General features: G+C 36.0%; 3 protein-coding genes across 4 annotated transcripts; 1 reads left to right on the forward strand and 2 right to left on the reverse strand.

Annotated features, from left to right (window-relative positions):
- Positions 1-1432: 1432 nt before the first annotated feature.
- On the forward strand, positions 1433-3206 carry LOC110606980 (lon protease 2). 2 transcript variants are annotated; one of them, XM_021746015.2, is made up of 2 exons: positions 1433-2444; positions 2814-3206. In XM_021746015.2, exon 1 carries the CDS (start codon positions 1534-1536, stop codon positions 2380-2382), a length of 849 nt encoding a protein of 282 aa, XP_021601707.2. In that variant the 5' UTR covers positions 1433-1533; the 3' UTR covers positions 2383-2444; positions 2814-3206. The 2 variants fall into 2 exon arrangements, with proteins under 2 accessions (XP_021601707.2, XP_021601708.2); XM_021746016.2 differs by having other exon boundaries at positions 2886-3206.
- Positions 3207-7102: 3896 nt separating this feature from the next.
- Positions 7103-8815, reverse strand: LOC110605890 (dihydroflavonol 4-reductase). Its single transcript, XM_021744565.2, has 6 exons — positions 8647-8815; positions 8372-8541; positions 8093-8287; positions 7849-8008; positions 7577-7769; positions 7103-7495 (listed from the first exon to the last, which is right to left on the reverse strand). Exons 1-6 carry the CDS (start codon positions 8762-8764, stop codon positions 7267-7269), a joined length of 1065 nt encoding a protein of 354 aa, XP_021600257.2. The 5' UTR covers positions 8765-8815; the 3' UTR covers positions 7103-7266.
- Positions 8816-10527: 1712 nt separating this feature from the next.
- On the reverse strand, positions 10528-17906 carry LOC110605834 (auxilin-like protein 1). The gene is made up of 8 exons (XM_021744489.2): positions 17184-17906; positions 12495-16503; positions 12347-12413; positions 12119-12201; positions 11965-12030; positions 11783-11872; positions 11042-11218; positions 10528-10844 (listed from the first exon to the last, which is right to left on the reverse strand). Exons 1-8 carry the CDS (start codon positions 17531-17533, stop codon positions 10809-10811), a joined length of 4878 nt encoding a protein of 1625 aa, XP_021600181.2. The 5' UTR covers positions 17534-17906; the 3' UTR covers positions 10528-10808.
- Between the last annotated feature and the right edge of the window lie 244 nt (positions 17907-18150).

Genomic DNA, 18150 nt, shown 5'->3' on the forward strand with positions numbered 1-18150 from the left:
AAGCCAGCAATCTCTCGATCTCACATGGATGAGGCCTTTTCCTCATCCTTAGCAGTAAGTTCTCTTTGTCTCTGCTTTGTAGCTCTCTTGCCTTTATCTTTGTTAATATATAAAAAGATTAGAACACCGCTAAAAGTTCGAATTCTACCTCTGTATTAATCAAGGATGTTCAATTGAGCTCATGTTTAATTTTCAGTGATACTAATTTATAATTTATAATCATACTCCATCAAATTCTCAAACATTAAATTCAGTAAAATTAGATTATTAAAAATGAAATTCAAATCTCAAAATAAAAAAAATATTTATCTTTCAATTGACACTAATCTTAACAAGAGAGAGAAAACTTATTAATACCCTCATTTCATATCGAGCAGCAAATAACATTATAAAAAAAAAAAGTGTATAAGCTTTAGAATTTTCAATTAAATTTTTAATAACTTTATTTAATCTGATTTCATTTAGTGCTTAAATGTATATCATTCACTATTAAAATAATACCTAGAATATGAAAATAAAAATATTCTCTTGAAAGAGATATATATTGAGCAATTGAGAAATTATTTAGGAGAATTTCTAATTTATCACAACTGATTTTAACTCAATATAGAAATGAGAAATTATTCAAAATTAGTAATTCTTTTAGTTCTCTCTTGTTTATTTTTTTGCTCAAATATCATTACATATAAAGTTGTTAAAGTTAGTTGGCAACATATATTTACTAATGTATATTATATAGTATTTATTTTTTGGGAGCTATATTGCCTTAATTATGCAACAGTACGATGGGGCAATTAATGCATGCTTTGATAATAATTCTCACATCTGAAAGTCAATAATTCTACCCACTTTCACAGTATTACCACTCACTTTTAAAATTCGATTAGTACTAGGATGCCGTAAGGAAGTTGGCACTTGCCACAATGGTATCGACAAGGAATGTGGCCGAATCTTCTAGACTTCAATTCTCACAAATGGTTGAGATGAAGGATTTTTATTATTATTTATAAAATATATTTTTATCGGAATTAAATTGTTGCATCTTCAACTCTTAAGTAATATGATAATTTGCTTTTTTTTTATCTAAAAATTAAAATTAACCCTCTTCATAAAGTTAATTAGATTTTTTTTACATCAAGTGAAATTAAAAAATGAAATTGTTTGATATTAAAGTCGAGATAAAGAAGCTTTTAACTTGCATATATTAAGAGTTTCCAAATTGAAGAAAGACGATGATATTCGTTTGAAATGAGGAGGCACGTTGCAATTAAATTTGTCCAATGAGAGCACACGATGCACGTGAGCTCCAGATAACCCAAATTCCCCAAGTCCCAGCACAGGTGGGAAATTTTAAACCACGACTCGCCTGATTTCCACTATTTTATTTTCCATATTATCCACATCCTCTTTTTAATTAAAACCACCAGATAAATGCAGATCTTCCAAACAAATCATTCCAACCATTAACCTAAAAATGGATTCTTTTTCATTTTCTGCCTCCAGCTGATCAGAACTCTCTCCCTTATTCTCTCCATGGCTCTGTTTCAGCTCATTTCTACTCCCAAACCCTCTTTAAACCCCATTTCCAATTCTCCTCCTCCTTTAAACCCTACCTTCAATTTACTCTCTACTTCGCCTGCTCACACTCGACACCTCATACGCCGCCGTAGCCGTAGGCGACACTCCGACTCTCTTAGATGCTCCGCTTCCTCCTTCTCTGAAAAGCATCATACCAACCATCCTAATTCAGACGATGTTGTTGAATTGCCTCTCTTTCCTCTCCCGCTCGTCCTATTCCCTGGAGCTATCCTTCCTCTCCAGATCTTCGAGTTCCGTTACCGCATTATGATGCATACTCTCCTTCACACTGACCTGCGCTTCGGCGTCATCTACTCTGACGCTGCCTCCGGCACCGCTGAAGTTGGATGCGTTGGCGAGATCGTCAAGCATGAGCGTCTTGTCGATGATCGTTTCTTCTTAATCTGCAAGGGCCAGGAGCGTTTCCGTATCACCAATCTCGTCCGCACAAAACCTTATCTTGTGGCTGAGGTCACGTGGTTGGAGGACCGGCCCTCAGGGGATGAGGACGTCGAGGCTTTAGCGACGGAGGTGGAAACGTATATGAAAGACGTGATTCGACTGTCGAATCGATTGAACGGGAAGCCCGAAAAGGAAGCTCAGGATTTGCGGAGGAATCTGTTTCCGACGCCGTTTTCGTTTTTCGTGGGGAGTACTTTCGAGGGCGCGCCAAGGGAGCAGCAGGCGTTGCTGGAATTGGAGGATACAGCAGCTAGGTTGAAGAGAGAGAAGGAGACTTTGAGAAACACTCTTAACTACTTGACCGCAGCCTCTGCCGTTAAAGATGTGTTTCCGTCTTCATGATAAGAGTAAAAGAAGATCAATTGGGGGTTGAATCACACGAAGAGCAAAGAGGATGTGGAAATGTATGTAAGCCCACTCGTTTGCTTTATAGTATTTTATGCACAAATGGATTGACGAAGTTGTAAATTTTGATGTGTAATTTGTTGTGTTATTGACATTCATGAACTAATTAAGATTTGAACATAATGCACACCTGTTAATTGTTAATATCATATGCAATTATATATCTTGCCTCATCCCCTGAATAGAATCTCACCTAGCTTTTGAGAAGTCGACTGAGAGGAAATTATTTGATTATATTGAAGATGGATTTTCCTTAATTCGTGATTGATAAACGAATTAATCTCATACATATGGATATCAATTTGCTTTTGGAAAGATTACTGAGTGATGATTCTCAGCTCGCCATCATATTTGCCTTTGTTTTTCAGTTATTCATACTCAAGCATAACTTTGTTGCCTCAAACTAGTAGTGAAATGGAGGTGTTAACTTTATTCCGTAGTGCCTCAAATGTCTCAGCAAGGAAATTTTATCTGCCTCATGGATGAATATTCAATTTAAGATTTGTGGCAGCTTTCTGTTGTCAAGAAGGATGTGAAACAGCGTGCCACTGTGAACGAGGTTGGTTATTTACATATCTGATTGTATGCGTTGAAAACTTTGCCGTCATGGTAGGCTGTCTGGTTATATTATTCATGATACAAGTTAAACCGTATAATATGATCTCTTTTTTTTTTTTTTTAAATCTAAGAACTGGTTCCTCACTTTTAATTTTATATTGCTCTCTAAATATATCTGAAAATGTTAATTTTCTATTACAAGCATGACACAGATTCTTTCTTCTTCCACCTCAATACTGTTCAATGGATTCATTTGTCATGAAATAAACGAAAAAGTTCAGTGATGGATTTTACAGAGGCAACATATTGGCATACGTAGCTTGCTGGAGACATCCAGTAATCTATTTGACGAACTTCATCAATGGCTTTTGATGTCTGAATCATGTCATTTAAGCATGAATCATGTGGTTTAGATTTGTTCTGATAATCAATCATGTCGTAAATTTGATAGTTGATAATGCCTGAAAATTTTGGGTGCTTGTTAGATTCTTTGTTGTTGGAAAGGATATGAAAAATATTTGTCCTAATTGGCCAGAAAGTAGTATTCATCCCTTGGAGCTATTGGGAACAAGCTTAAATTGGAAGGATTGATAATTAATACGGTACACTGTTATTGTTAAGTGATTTTGTTTCGGGTTCTCCAGGGTTTTTTGTCCATGTTATATTATTAGTGTTTCACGAAATTAGTCCCCTCAAAACAGCTATAGTAAACCAGGCAGTTGATTTTCCCATTCGTTTCAGGTGTTATTGACTTATTGTATGCGTTTTGATTTGGGCTTATGACATTGGTGTATTATGAGTTTTTGCACTCTATTCCTCCATCAAAATATTACAGCTTTTTGTGGTAGCTGTAGCAGTTGAAGATAATGGATATAGAACCATTCCTAATGCTTTCCTGGTCACATACCATAAATGCTTTATCTGTAGATTCAGTTTGTGGAAAACAAGGTCGACTTGTGGTGTCGTTGTCCGGACATGAAGCTAGCATGTTATTTTCTTTGAGTCCTTCAAATTCCGATAAACGACCCCATTTTCTGAACCACATTCTACAATCAATACGGAAGTTGAACTAGGAACTCAAAACTCACGTGGCATTCTTCGAAAGAAAAATTACGTCCTCTTTTCCTGGTTACCACAGTTTCTAGGCTTTCCTTGTATAGTGATTGATTCACTTGGAGATGCGTAACTTAATTGATTATTTATAGAGAGATTGTACAGAGGGCGTTTTTAGTTATAGGGAGATTTTATACAAAGAATTAATAATACGCCCCTTGAAACTATAAGTACAGAAATTTTCTTGCATTAAAGAGGTTACGCCAGAAAAAAGAATTGAAGATCGAGGTGAATGTTTGAATATGAGAAGCCAAACCCAACACGATAATCTGATCTGATTGCCTGGAGTCTAGATGAAGGACCCGCGGACCAGTTTTTGGTCCGAGTTTATAAGCAATGGTTTTCTGCCTATGTTGCCCTTGAGATCTCACATCTCAGGGCCCGACTCTAATAAAATGGATGCAGAAGGCAATTAGGACGCATTCTTGCATGAAGAATGTGAAAGGGGTAGTGCAAGCCCCTCCCAATTGCCCGATTCCCCAGTTAAAGTTTTCACATATGATTTCTAAAGGAGTTTCACATTAAAAAATCACTTAGTAGTACAAATGAATTTGGGTTTACAGCATCCAACCTTCAAGAAGTGAACTCCCAACTGCTAAACCTCAGATTTTGTTTACCCGGTAATTATAACTCAAATAAACAAAATGGAGTCTGAGAATTTTGCCAATTTAAGGTTAAAAATAAAAAAAAAATATTAATTTAGGATTAAAAATAAAATATTTCCAAATTTGGAGGTGATAAAAAATAGTGGGCACTAAATGTCACGGCATCAGATACTATTTATTTCTTTTAAAAAAAAATTGTCACCAGACCATAATTTAAATTTTTTTTATTTTTTAATTATTAATATATTATAATAAAATTGTAACAGCCCGGTCCCGTACGACCGGCCCTGTTACCGCTCACAGCCCGTGACCTTCCTCTGGGCCCAGCCACTGTGAGTGGCTCTTAACATCCCTTCACCCTCACGGGTTCCATGCAGGATTTGTCCCCTTGGGTTCTCGTCAAACGCATCCTTCCCCAAGTGGATTTTGGCCGGGAAATTTAGGCCAAAATCCACTTGGGGAAGGATGCGTTTGACGAGAATCCAAGGGGACAAATCCTGCTTAATTTATTATTAAAAAATATAACATAAATAAATTTATTAAATTAATATAATATAAAAATAATACATTAATTAATTTATATTATTATAAAAAAATTAAATCATAGGCTGCGCCATCGTGAATTACGCCATGCTATTCTTAAAAATAAAAAATAAAAAAAATCATAGGCTACCCCTAAATTAAGAAAAAGCCTGATCAGCATAAAAATCCAGAATTGGTATCAATGAAGTCAAATAATATGTAAGAAATTTCAGAGAATGACAATCTATAATTACTGATATGAAAAAGTTTCTAAACTAACTGACTAAAACATTGAAGTCAGTATAAGTTTGATTCAGTCAGAATCAAAGGTCAAAAGCAGAGAAGATAATCCTGATGCTTGATTTATATTGGGAAATTATTAAGTGTATTTGGAACGCTAAATTTTAATATGACTTGAATAATTATGGGATATCCACCCACTCATTCTCTGCTTATATTTTATTTTTTAAAATTAAATACACACAAGACTCACAAACATGATTATCCATTGTTAAAATCATAACTAATGTGAAATCAGTAAGAACCCTCCCATCCTATGGAGTGTTATTATTTTTAACTAAACTATGATTACATGATCGGGAACAAAGGGCAGTGGGCAGCTACAACTACCATTCACGCACGTTACAGGATGGGCAGGCCGTCAGCTGACCTCATGGGGGAAACAAGTTAGATGAAGCATAATAACCAGAAATCATTACAGGGATTTGACAAGGACTACAAAAATGATGTGAAGTTTGAGATTCTTTTAACAATTCTTTCCTGGTGAGGTGAAAATTAATAAAAGCTCCGACTCATATAAATATTAATTTTGTAATTATTGATTATACATAAAATAAATAAAAATATTTTTTAATCAAATATACACATTTATATATATATAATTAATTGCTAGAAAACTAATGCTTATCACGCATTTTTATTATTTTTTCTTTATTAATCATAGTTCTAATAAAACGTAACATTCATCTAAATACAATAAAATCCGCATTATTCATATCAAACATCCTTAAAACTATGAATTCCATTCTAGTCGATTCAAACAGAGATGCATTTCTACAAATAATAATTACAATAAACTATAGCTTTCACTTAATCAAATGAGAAAATTCATAGAGTTTAAAATATGCTGATAGACTTTTGCATTGACGGAAAAGGAAGGCAAAGAAGAGACAGAGGAGGAGGCACATGTGATTCTTACATGAATTGCCTGAGAAGATGCCGATACACTGGAGAAATGTGGGAAAGAAGATTATTGGAGAAAGCAGAAAAAGACTTCGTTAGATGAAAGAGCAAAGCGACAAGAAATCGTCGCTATCGTTTTTGCTCTCCTTGATTTAAGTTTGGTACTTGAGACTGACAGTTCCGTGATGCAGAGACTACAAGTCACCGACTAGTTAGATTTGAGTTCTATAGGTATCAAAATTATGTAAATGCCCCCAACGATGTTGAGCGTAGAAAGTAAACGACGAGTCGTTAAGTTCTTTTCTTGAACAACATTAGTCTCTCAAGAAGTCTTAAAATATAAAAGCTAGGGACTAAAATGGCGTATCTGTCCAAAAAAAATCCAATATTCAGATTTTTTTTTATTTTTAGTAAATTAAGATTTATTTATAGGGTGTCGTGGCAATCTCGAGAAATTTTATAATAGAGATCAAAATTTAAAAAATCAGAAAAGAGGCACGTATGGAAACAACAAACAATGGTTGAAATGAAAATCACCATATAGAAATTGCATTAGTAATAGAAAAACGAAGGTTTGTAATGATTATTCAATTTTTTATGTTAGATAATATCTTTATGCACGAAGAAAATTAACTTAACCTTTGCAATTATTCAAATTTTAAAATTAAAGTAAATATTTCATAACGTCACCATTAAAATAGACACAGCCGATTACAAACCTTCAGGTCCGATCTTATTCCATGAATTACTTAACTCGCGTTTTATATAGATAGATAGATAGATTATGCTGAGAAGCATATTTCCACTCATCGGTGCATTTCTAGTTAGACACTGGAACCTCATTACAAGTAATCACTCCTCTCCCTTCAACCTTCTTGTCTGCAACTTCACCATTAGAGGCTGCCGGAGGAAGCAATCCCTTTGCGCGGCAGGTTTCCACAGCTTCTTCGAACATATCTTCCAAGCTGTATTGGAACTCAAAACCCATGTCCGTAAGCTTCTTGGAGGAGAAAGCTGTAGGCTTTATATCTTCCTCCATGCCTTTAAGCCTAATCAAGAACAATGACTAATTAATTAATTTTCTTGTTCATTAACAAGGGAAACTACTAATCAATGGCAAAAAGGCTTACTTGACAGGAATGTTATATTCAGGGTATTTTTCTCTGAGCAATTTTGCAAGCTCATGAACGTTGGCATTGTGCGAGGAGCAAATGTATCTCCCCTTGGCTTGTGGATGCTCAAACAGGAAAATGTGAGAATTGCAGAGATCATCCAAGTGTACATAATGCCCTTGCTTTATAATCGAATAATGGGCTTCATTTCCTGAGGCAATGGAAAATTGCATCAGAAACTAGATTTCAGAATTGGATTCAAGAATTAATAGCAGATTTTATATATATACCAGTGATCAGGGAAAGTGCAGTGATAAGGCTTGGTGGCATAGATGGCATTAGAAATGGACCAACAACTAGAGTTGGGATTATACTGATAAAATCAAGTTTGTTCTCTTCAGCGAACTTCCATGCAGCTTTCTCTGCCAGAGTCTTGGACACGAAATACATCTGCAAACAAGAATCCAGCAACGTAATATATAAAACTCTAGAAAATGAAATGTGGAATTATCAGAGGCTTTTATATATACAAACCCATCCTGTCATCTTCACGGCCTGAACGAATTCCAAATCACTCCAGCAATTTTCATCATACACTGGTTTTTTGTGTTCCTCGACGTCCACAGTTCCTGCAGATGAAGTGAATACTATTCTTCGAACAGTTTTTGCCTTTGCACATGCCTTCATGATGTCCAAAACTCCATTGATCGTTGGTTTTATTACTTCATTCTAGCATCAGAAAATACATTTTATTATCCTCTGCAACCCTTTCTCTCCAAGAAAGGAAGAGAAACATGTAAATAGGAGTGGTACCTCAGGGTCCTTGGACTCGAAATCCATAGGTGTAGCAACATGGAAAACGCCAGAGCAACCTTGAATCGCATCATCAAAACTTCCCTCTATGGAGAGATCAGCCTTCCACAGCGTCAAGTGGGTCTCAGCCTTAGGCAACTCTAACAAATGTTTCACTTTTTTCACATTATCTGTGACCAAGAAACACGAAACAAGCAGAGGAAAGATTACCCATTAGAATAATACAAAAAAAGAGAAAAAGAAATTAATGTGGAGTCGAAAAGCAGGGGGCCAACCAGGGTCGCGCACGGTGGCTCGAACCGTGTAGCCACGCTCGAGGAGTCTCATGATGAGCCATGAGCCAATGAACCCAGAAGCACCTGTCACACAAACGGTTTGGCTTTCTGTCCCCATGAGAATATTTCTTGAACTCAACAAGTATCTTGGTTCAATTTATACATTAATAACAAGAACAACTCTTGCTTACTTCAATTTCATCTAAATTCTCAGCTAAACTTGTTAGAACGTGATCACCTACCAGTTCTTCCTGGTTGACTGGTGGATTACGCTTCTCACCTGCCCTCCTATCTTTGTCTTCTGCATACGAACGCAGTCAAAATCCCAAGGAGATGAGACGTTAGGGTGGAGAATAATTAAATTATATTCTTTCCTAGTCAGTTCATTTTGAATAATTATTTTTTTAAAATTATAATACGTATCCAACTTGCATTACTTATTAAAATAATAAATTTCAGATGCCAACCAATCAAACATGTCGTAAAGAGAAATAGTAGTAACGGAGAAAGTGACAGCTCACAATTTAATTAAGTGAAATTTGGAAAGATATTTACGTATTAAATTTTCACATTAATCGTAAATAATTTTCCTATCTTAGATTGTAATACACATTTTTATAGAATGATTTACGTGAGAAGAAATTAAAAGCTTTTACTTACAAATTTTCCATAGTTTTCTCGTACATGATTTTGCTTCTTCAAAATTTCAATCATCTTCTCCTACACAATTCTGATATATGCTTAATTAGATTTGAGAGATGTATTAATTTTTTTTAAATGTCAAATTTAGTTTTGATTTGATTAGTTTATTTTTTATTTAATTCAGTTATTAAAAATTTTAAAATAAAAAAAATTAAACTCAAAATTAAAATTATTAATTTATATTCTATCTAAAATCAATTTAATTTCAATTTTAAATTGCACAAAAGTTGATTATACCATTGATATCTCTACATTTCAATTTCTGAAAAAAGAAAAGTGTTCTCTTTGTTACTGTATTCAATTATAAGTTATTTAATTTTTATTACCTGTATAAATTTGTTATTTGACTTGGTGAAATTGATTTTATGACATCAAATGATTTATAGAAATTGATATAAGTTATTAGTTATAATCCTTTTGACATAATTGAATTTTTAGAACTGAAGTTTGTTTTTTAGTTAAATTAAACAAATAACCCTAAATTCAATTCAATTCCTTGAAATTTAAAGAGATGAAATTGAAACAAATAACAATCAGCCAGCTTTTTATGATTTTGATTTAGATACAACAAAGATAAATTTCCCTGATTTGAGCAAAATAAGATAATAATTGGATACTGAAAAGTTGTATCTTAAATTTTGTATTACTCTCGTCACATATTTTTTATTTATTTTATTTTTTTCACACATTAAATATAATTTTTTATTAACTTTTTAATTAGATCTGTATTAAATATATTAAATTTTATTAAATATTTTTAAAAAATTATAATAAATAAAATAAAATAAAATAAAATTATAATAGTATATTTATTTGTTATTATAATTTTTTTAAAAAAAGTGAATAATAATTTAAAAAAAAATAAAAAATTATAAGACTAAAGAAGTATTTTTAAATATAAATTCTTTCTTTATTCCGCATAAGCTCCATTTAAAATTAAAAATTTTACAAAAATTTGATTAATGTTTTCTATTAATTTTTTTTGTTTTAAGTCGGAAAATTCAATTTTTTTGAAGTTTATTCAAAATTTTCTCCATACATAATAAATTCGTGCAAACCAAAAGAAACCGAGAGAAATTATAGATGTTTTGTATTCTAAGGAATGAGTACTTTAATGAATTTGTTTAATGGTATTTACTGATCCATCCAGTCATGTTTTTGGGCTGCACAATGTCCAAATTGCTCCAGCAAGTTTCATCGTACTTAGTATTTCATTCTCGTATATATTCAAGTTCAACATTATGTTTCCATTGAATTTCAGCAGCACGCTAATACATTATTGAAATGTTCCACCCATCACCGCCATCCCATCTGTCTTTCTGAAGCTGCATAATGAGAAAAAGAATCCCTAGATAATTTTCTTATTTGTACACCAGAGGCTTCAAATGTGGAAATGTGTTCTGCTGCAATTTATAATAAAAACATGGTGTATGCTACTTTTGAGGAGATGAACGGATAATCTAACGTTCTTCTGCATTAAATTTGTTCCAAGCATCCTGGGAGTAACAGATGGGTTAGCAGGATGACTCAGATTAGGAAAAAGATAATATTAAGATTCATCAGTTTGGGGTTATCGATCTAATGCAGAATGTCATTTTGGAAAATTAATACCCTCCCTGATACCTACAAACCTCTAGATTTCCTTCCCTGATACTCCAGTTATTCAAGGAAGTGGAGGGAAAAAAAAACATACCTTTAGAAGGTCAAAAACTTTCTCACATGTGTATTTCTGTTGTATGCTTGCACCCCTTTGCTGCAACTTATCAGGATGAACAAAAAGAGTGGCTTTGCGGTAAGCCTTTTTCACTGCAGCAGTTGATATAAGATCTGTGAGAGGAATTGGCTGCCAACCACTATCAGGGCCCAGGATCTGCAAGTAATATTAAAAAAAAATATGATAATTCCTGATTCATTAGGAAACTAGATAGAATAATGAAACCAATAAAAATGGATAAGCCAACAGTCAGCTCGTCAAAAAGAGACCAACACACCGCAATAAAATACTGATTTTTTTATTCACCCTAGAGCGGATTCCGTAGAAGCACAAAGGTTGTGATTGATAGGATTAGTTATGCAGTTAAACGAAAAAAAGGGTAATAAGGCGCCCAATTCATGTTCTGGTTTAGCATCTGAAGTATCCCAAGTTGGAAAGGTATACTGCCAATTACGCAAGGTTCAAAACTGAGTTTTCTATATGGAAAGTGGTGTTCTCATAATAAAAGCAATCAAAATTCAAGGAGTTTCAAACTAAAAGACATACTCCAGTGGAGGAAAAAGACTTTTTATAAAGTGCACAATTGGATACAAAATAAAAAGAACCCTAAGTTTATCTATCGTCCTGACTTTACAAGGCATGCTGTCCAGAACACTGTCTCGCACGTAGAAGCAGAGTTATGAAGAGATAAAGTGAAAGTGTGAAAAAGTTTCTACGTACATATTGTAGTGTTGAGAGCAAGGCACGCAAATTCCTTTCCTTCCCGCTTGACCACCGTTTGACATCAGCATCCAGAGTTTCTGCTAATCTCTGTCATTAAAGTTCAACAAATGACAGTATGAGACATCCATACATAGTCATAATGGAAAGGGTATTGTATTATTAGTTGAATAAATCATTACATTTCTCTCAGCTTGTTCTTTCTGAGCAAGAAGATCCCGCATATTCTTCTCTGCAAGAGCTTTTGCCTGAAAGTATCCCCAACAAAACAATACCAGTTAAAATTTACAAAATTTGGTTCCCCATATTTAATCATAGGCAAGAAGAATCGCATACCGCACGTTCGGCTGTCCTTTGATTCCTTTCTAATGTAGCTTTACACCTTTCGGCTAATTCACCATTACCACCGTTAAATCTCCCTGTTGAGCAGGTATGAAGCAAAATATTTTTTGTTCAGAAAATGGCATAACCTTGAGCATATTCTAATATGCCTGTAAACATGATAGAGCCTTTTTTTTCTTCCTTTTACTATGTTCGATAGGGCAGTTTTTATCTATTGCATACCATCATGATTTGAAGTGCTTGGATATTTGGAACTGTTGGAAGGACATGGATCTTTATATTGTTGATCCTGCAGGAAAATCTTGAAGTCTTAATTTTTCTGTACCACCAAATCACCAAAAAAAAAGAAAAAAAAAAAAAGGAAGCTCACGCTGGATTTTATTCCATCTCTTGAAGCACCAGAGAACGTCTCCGCTTGATTTCTTGCCTTAAAAGAAGCTTTCTCAGACAATGCCTTTTCCAGGGCACGCTCCCTGGCCTCTGCAGTTGCTCTCTCAACTGCAGCCCTCTCTGCCTTTAGTTTGGCTTCCATAGATGCCTTCTCTGCTGCTGACTTACCATTAGCCTCAGCACCTGCCTTCTCTAACCTTTCTCGAGCATCTGCCATTACCCTTTGATGAGCTCCTGCAGCTGCTCTTTCTGCGGCTGCCCTTTCTCGAGCTTCAGCAAAAGCCCTTTCACGAGCTTCTCGGATTGCTCTTTCCACAGCTATTCTTTCCTTTTCCATTTCCCTAGCTTTTTCTTCTTCCTTTCTTCCATGATGTTTCTTTTCCGACTCCACTTCCTTTTGCAAACCTTCAACTTTCTTCTTCACCATCAGATTCTCAAGATACTTCACCTCCTTTTTATCAGTGCTTTTGTTTGTTCTGTCCTCTTGCGATATTCCCATGTTTATTCCTTCCCCCTCAAGAATATGTGGCTGCTGAATTGCTTGCTTGTCAATCCTATTATTTATCCATCTTTCCTCGGAAGAAGATTCAAAATAAGTCTCAACTTCTTCGTGATTAGAAGGAACTTCAGATTCCTCCATGTCCTTGTTATTCTCTCCCAGTTCACAAGCTGCTTCTTCAACATGCATTACCGAGTCAGACAGTGTCTTAGACTCTATGCCATTAACTAACCATCTTTCCTCCTGAGAAGATGCAGAATTACTCTCATTTTCTTCATAACTGGGGCCAAATTCAGACTCACTGTCATCCTTCTCATTTTCATCCAAATGAGAGGTTTCTTCTTCAGTAAGCTTTTCCCCTTCATGGATTTTCTCATACTCTGCCACATGAAATTCATTTAGTTTGTGATCGAGGGTGACAACTGTTTCACCTAAACACACATCAGTTGTTTGCTTCTTAATCCCATCAAAACCAGGGAGATCTCGTTCTGGGACACCAGTTTCAAAGTTCTCTTCTTCCACCAGATCATTTGCCTCTTCAGTTGCTTCTGAACCTTTTCCAGTCTCCTCAGGAAAGGAATCTTCACTTGCGTCCATCATCTTCCCATTCTCTTCAAATGCAAATATCTCGGCAGTTAATTTTACATGTTCCAATCTTTCTTTATCTCCATAGCCACCAGCATCGTCAGCTTTGCCTGCATTTCCATTTTCATCTACTTTGTAAACATCATTATTTGTTTCAAGATTGTTCTCCTGGTATCTCAAAGCCTGTTGAGTTGCTTCTAAATTGCTCTCGTCCTCCGCCCTCAGATGAATCTGTTGTTGTTTGCGCTCAGTTTCTAACACTTCACAAGTCATGACTTCCTCTGTTTCATCCATCTGATTATCCTCTTTGAGCATCTTCTCATTCTGTTTGGTCTCTTCCCAGTTATCATTGCCTTTTGTTCCACAATCCTCTCCAAGCATCTTCTCATTTTGTTTGGTCTCTTCCAGTTTCTCATTTCCTTTTGTTCCACAATCCCCTGCATGTGTCTTCTCATTCTGTTTGGTCTCTTCCAGTTGCTCATTTCCTTTTGTTCCACAATCCTCTCCATGTGTCTTCTCATTCTGTTTGGTCTCTTCCAGTTTCTTATTTCCTTTAGTTACACAATCCTCTCCAAGCATCCCCTCACTTCCTTCCATGTCCGGATTATATCTCACCTTAATTACTTCCTGTTCATGAACTTGAAAAAACTTCTCAGAATCATCTGAATTGGCATCACCGAGTTTCTTCTCATTCTCTTGCTGATATGGACCCTCTTGTTGTTTCATTTCACTTCCCAACCCCTCCAAATCTTCCTTCTGTCCGTTCTCATTTCCTTTATAGCTACAAGTTTCTTCTAATCTACTCTTACTCTCCCGTCCCACTGGAACTGCATTAAATCTATTCTCCATTTCCTCTTGATTGTGTGCCTCTCTCTGTTTCTTCTCAATTTTCACCAAATTCTGAGATTCTTTTAGTTCCTCTTTGTCTTTGTTTTCTTCTAAATCTTGGATTTCAAGTTCTTTATTTTCTTCTGATTCATGCAACCATTTCTCTGTGCTCTCACATTCTTCCTGTTCACTGGGCACTTTAGAAGTTAGACCAGCTTCTTCACGCTCATAAGCAACTCTATTTTTCTTTTCATTTTCAATTTGAAGATGAAGCTCTTCAGCTGGCTTGATATTGTTTCTGTACACATCCCACTCAAATCCTACTTCCACTGAATTTAGTTCCCTCTTCACCTTCTCCAGCTTCTCAAATGATTTTAATTTCTCATTATCACACTCCAGTTGCTTCTTGATGTTTTCCTCTCTAGTCATCTTCTCCTTGCATTTGTTCTCACTAGCTGATAGTTTCATTCTCTCAGCATTTTTTTCTTGCTCAACCTCCATTGTCATTGCTCTATGTGCACTGGTATCAACAGGTTCAGAAAACTCATCTTTTGCTTTTATGCTTTCTGATTCCATCCTATTATCCACTTCAGCCAATTTGTAACCTGTGGTGTTTGTATCTCCCATAGCATTTTCCATAAGAGATGATTTCTTTGCATTTCTGAATTCAGGGGTTACATGGCTTGCTTGTGTTGCAATGTGCTCTGGTAAGCTGGAAAAATCTTGCTGTGGAGTACAAGGTTTCCAAAGCATTTCTTTGGGCTTCTCTTTGGATCTATTTGCTTTTTCTGCAGCGTCAACCTCCCTTCTCTCATCTTTCAAGCGATTACTAAATTTTGATCTCGAGCGATTTGGAAGTCCTTCCTTCTTTCTTTCCATTAATTCTTTGGCTATTTTAATCTTTGCTTGAGCCTCTTCTATTGCCTTCCTTACAGCAGCGGCAGAGGCAGCTGCAGCTGAATTAGTATCTATTTCATCATCCAATGAAGGTGGTGAATAACTACCAGCAGCGCCTTCAGAAGCAGCATCACTAAAAAACCTAAACTTCGAATTCATAGACCTCATAGTGCCATCCCTATTATTACCTAAATTAGGCATTGAGCTTAGAGGTGACAATGTCGATTGCTGCATGCCAAAGCCATTTTCAAATGCATCAAATGATATATCATTTGAAAAGGATTTATTCCTGCTGGATTTTTTCTGAAAGTTGGCATGATCTCTAGAACTGTTTTTAGCAGATTCTCTAGGTTGTGGACCTGACACAACTTTCCGGAGTGGTTTGCTTTGCTTTATGCCCTCACTGACATTAACATTCAGATGACCATCATTTGCTACTGTGTGTACTGGCTTGCCACCTTCGGTCATCTGTAAAGGAGTGATTTCATCAGTCGAAGTATAACCAGGAACAGCATGGAGCTGACCAGTATTTGTCATTCCATTTGTGCAACTTTTGCTTTCTACGTTGTTCTTATTATATGAGAGGTTGATCGGAACTGACACAACTTTCCGCAGCTGTTTGCTTTGCTTTACCCCTTCACTGACATTAACATTCAGAGGAGCATCATTTGATACTGTGTGTACTCGCTTGTCACCTTCAGTCATCTGCAACGGAGTGATTTCATCAATCGAACAAGTATAACCAGGTATGTCTTGGAGCTGACCAATATTAGTGATTCCACCACTTTTGGTTTCTGGGTTGGCCTTATTACATGACAGGTTAATTGGACCTGACACAATTTTCCTGAAAGGTTTGCTTTGCTTTATGCCCTCACTGACATGGACATTCAGATTAGCATCATTTGATACTGAGTATACTACCTTGTCACCTTCAGTCATCTGCGAGGGAGTGATTTCATCAATCAAACAAGTAGAACCAGGAGTGGCGTGGAGCTGACCAACATTGGTCATTCCATGTGTCCCACTTTTGCTTTCCGGGTTGCTCTTGTTATATGATAGGTTAATTTGTTTCCCACCATCAAGCGTCTGGGAAGATACTTCAGGTAATGGTGCATGTTTCTGTTCTGAACTATTAAAGTGTTCTGGCCCTGCAGAGCAGAACTTGGCTTTATCTGTAGCCCTACGAACACACAACACTTATGATGGTCAATTTTCTATCTCTATAATCAATACAGCATAATAAAAGGCTAACAAATGCCTCGACATGGTTATAGACGACAAAAAGAAAATTATAGCTAAGAAAGATGAAGGAGGGAAGAAGGGGAAGAAATTACGTTGATTAAACAGGATAAACTATAAAGCCATGACATTTTTTTTTCACTCAAATTAATCTTAAATACTCTATATTGCCAAAATAAACAAAGGCGATAAAAAAAAAATCTAAGGTTTGATCCTTCTCAAGCAGGCATCAATTCAGAGCAGTAACAAAAATTAATTGATCAGCCAGTTCAGAAGTGAGGCTGCACTTGATTATCGAAATTAGTTCGTCCTTCTCGAGGAAACCCATAAGCATAACAGGGCTTTTCGAAATATCAAAAATAAAACAAAATTTTACAATTTTCAGTTCACTGAAAGGTGAAAAAGAAAATGTAGTTGCTGGTTAACTAACCAGCACACCTATAATTTGAGCATTTAAATCCAAAATCGACCTTCCTGTCATTATCAAAGATCCTACTTTGGCTGCTAAATATACAATCTTAACATTTTAAATGCAGTTCTCCCTCAACTAACTAGACAAAAATAAATAGAGAGAGAGAGAGAGAGGATATTATGCATATTCAAATAACTAGCCATTCATACCGAGCTTCCTGAGACGAATTCTTCACTTTCTTTGGTTTTGAAAACAATTCCTCATATGGCACAGCAAAATCCGTCTCTGCAAAACCACCAAAAATCTTCGAGTAGTCTGGCCTCGAGCTTCGTGCGTCCATCGAAGCCTTTCTGTCCTTCAGCTCAGGGAAATCGAGAATCGGAATCGAACAAGCACCAGCGCCACCAAATATCTCTCTGTAATCCTCCATTCGAGACCCAGGCTTAGGTACACAACCAAAAATACCGTCGTACGCGTGCTTTCCAGCTAAGACTCCACCGTTAGCGACCTTATTGGAGAAAGCTGTAGCAGAGGAAGCTTGGTGATGGTGATACTCCATTGATGAGAGAACAAAGAGAAACTATTTAGGGATCACGCCTTTGGTTTTTGTTTCTCTTCTTTCTCTTTCCCTGCGTCTGGACCTTCTCTGTTAGAAACAAAAAAAACTTTTGCAGAGTCGGACACGGAAGAGAGAAAGGAAGAAGAGAAACAAGTCGAAAATAGTACCGAGGACGAGAAATTGAAATTAAAAATATCAGGTGGACAGACTAGTGTTGAATCGGCGATTTTTAAGTTGACGATAAATGGAGGCAAAAAGATCGGCCGTTGGCTGCGATTGGCGGGTCACTGGCAGAGCCAGTGAGTGACGAAATGGTTTGCTGTTTGTCGCTTACCCAGGAGTTTCTAAATGTGCCAAGCTGTCACCAATCAGCGATACCGACGTAAGGGTATTTTCGGTATAATGCCAGCTGGTATCGGGGTTTCCGGGAAGTAGCGGCTTTGTGCAGAGTCCGCTGTGCAACTCTCACTTGGGTTAACTGAATGGAAAGGAATTTCATTTACGCCAAATTGAGTAATATTATTCCGATATTTTTGAGCTCTCTCCCTTCTATAATTATATATTTGTAATTATTTTTATAATGAATTAAGATATATAGTTTATATAATTAAAATAAG

The sequence above is a fragment of the Manihot esculenta genome, chromosome 18, assembly GCF_001659605.2.
Source record: "Manihot esculenta cultivar AM560-2 chromosome 18, M.esculenta_v8, whole genome shotgun sequence".
NCBI classification, from domain to species: domain Eukaryota; kingdom Viridiplantae; phylum Streptophyta; class Magnoliopsida; order Malpighiales; family Euphorbiaceae; genus Manihot; species Manihot esculenta.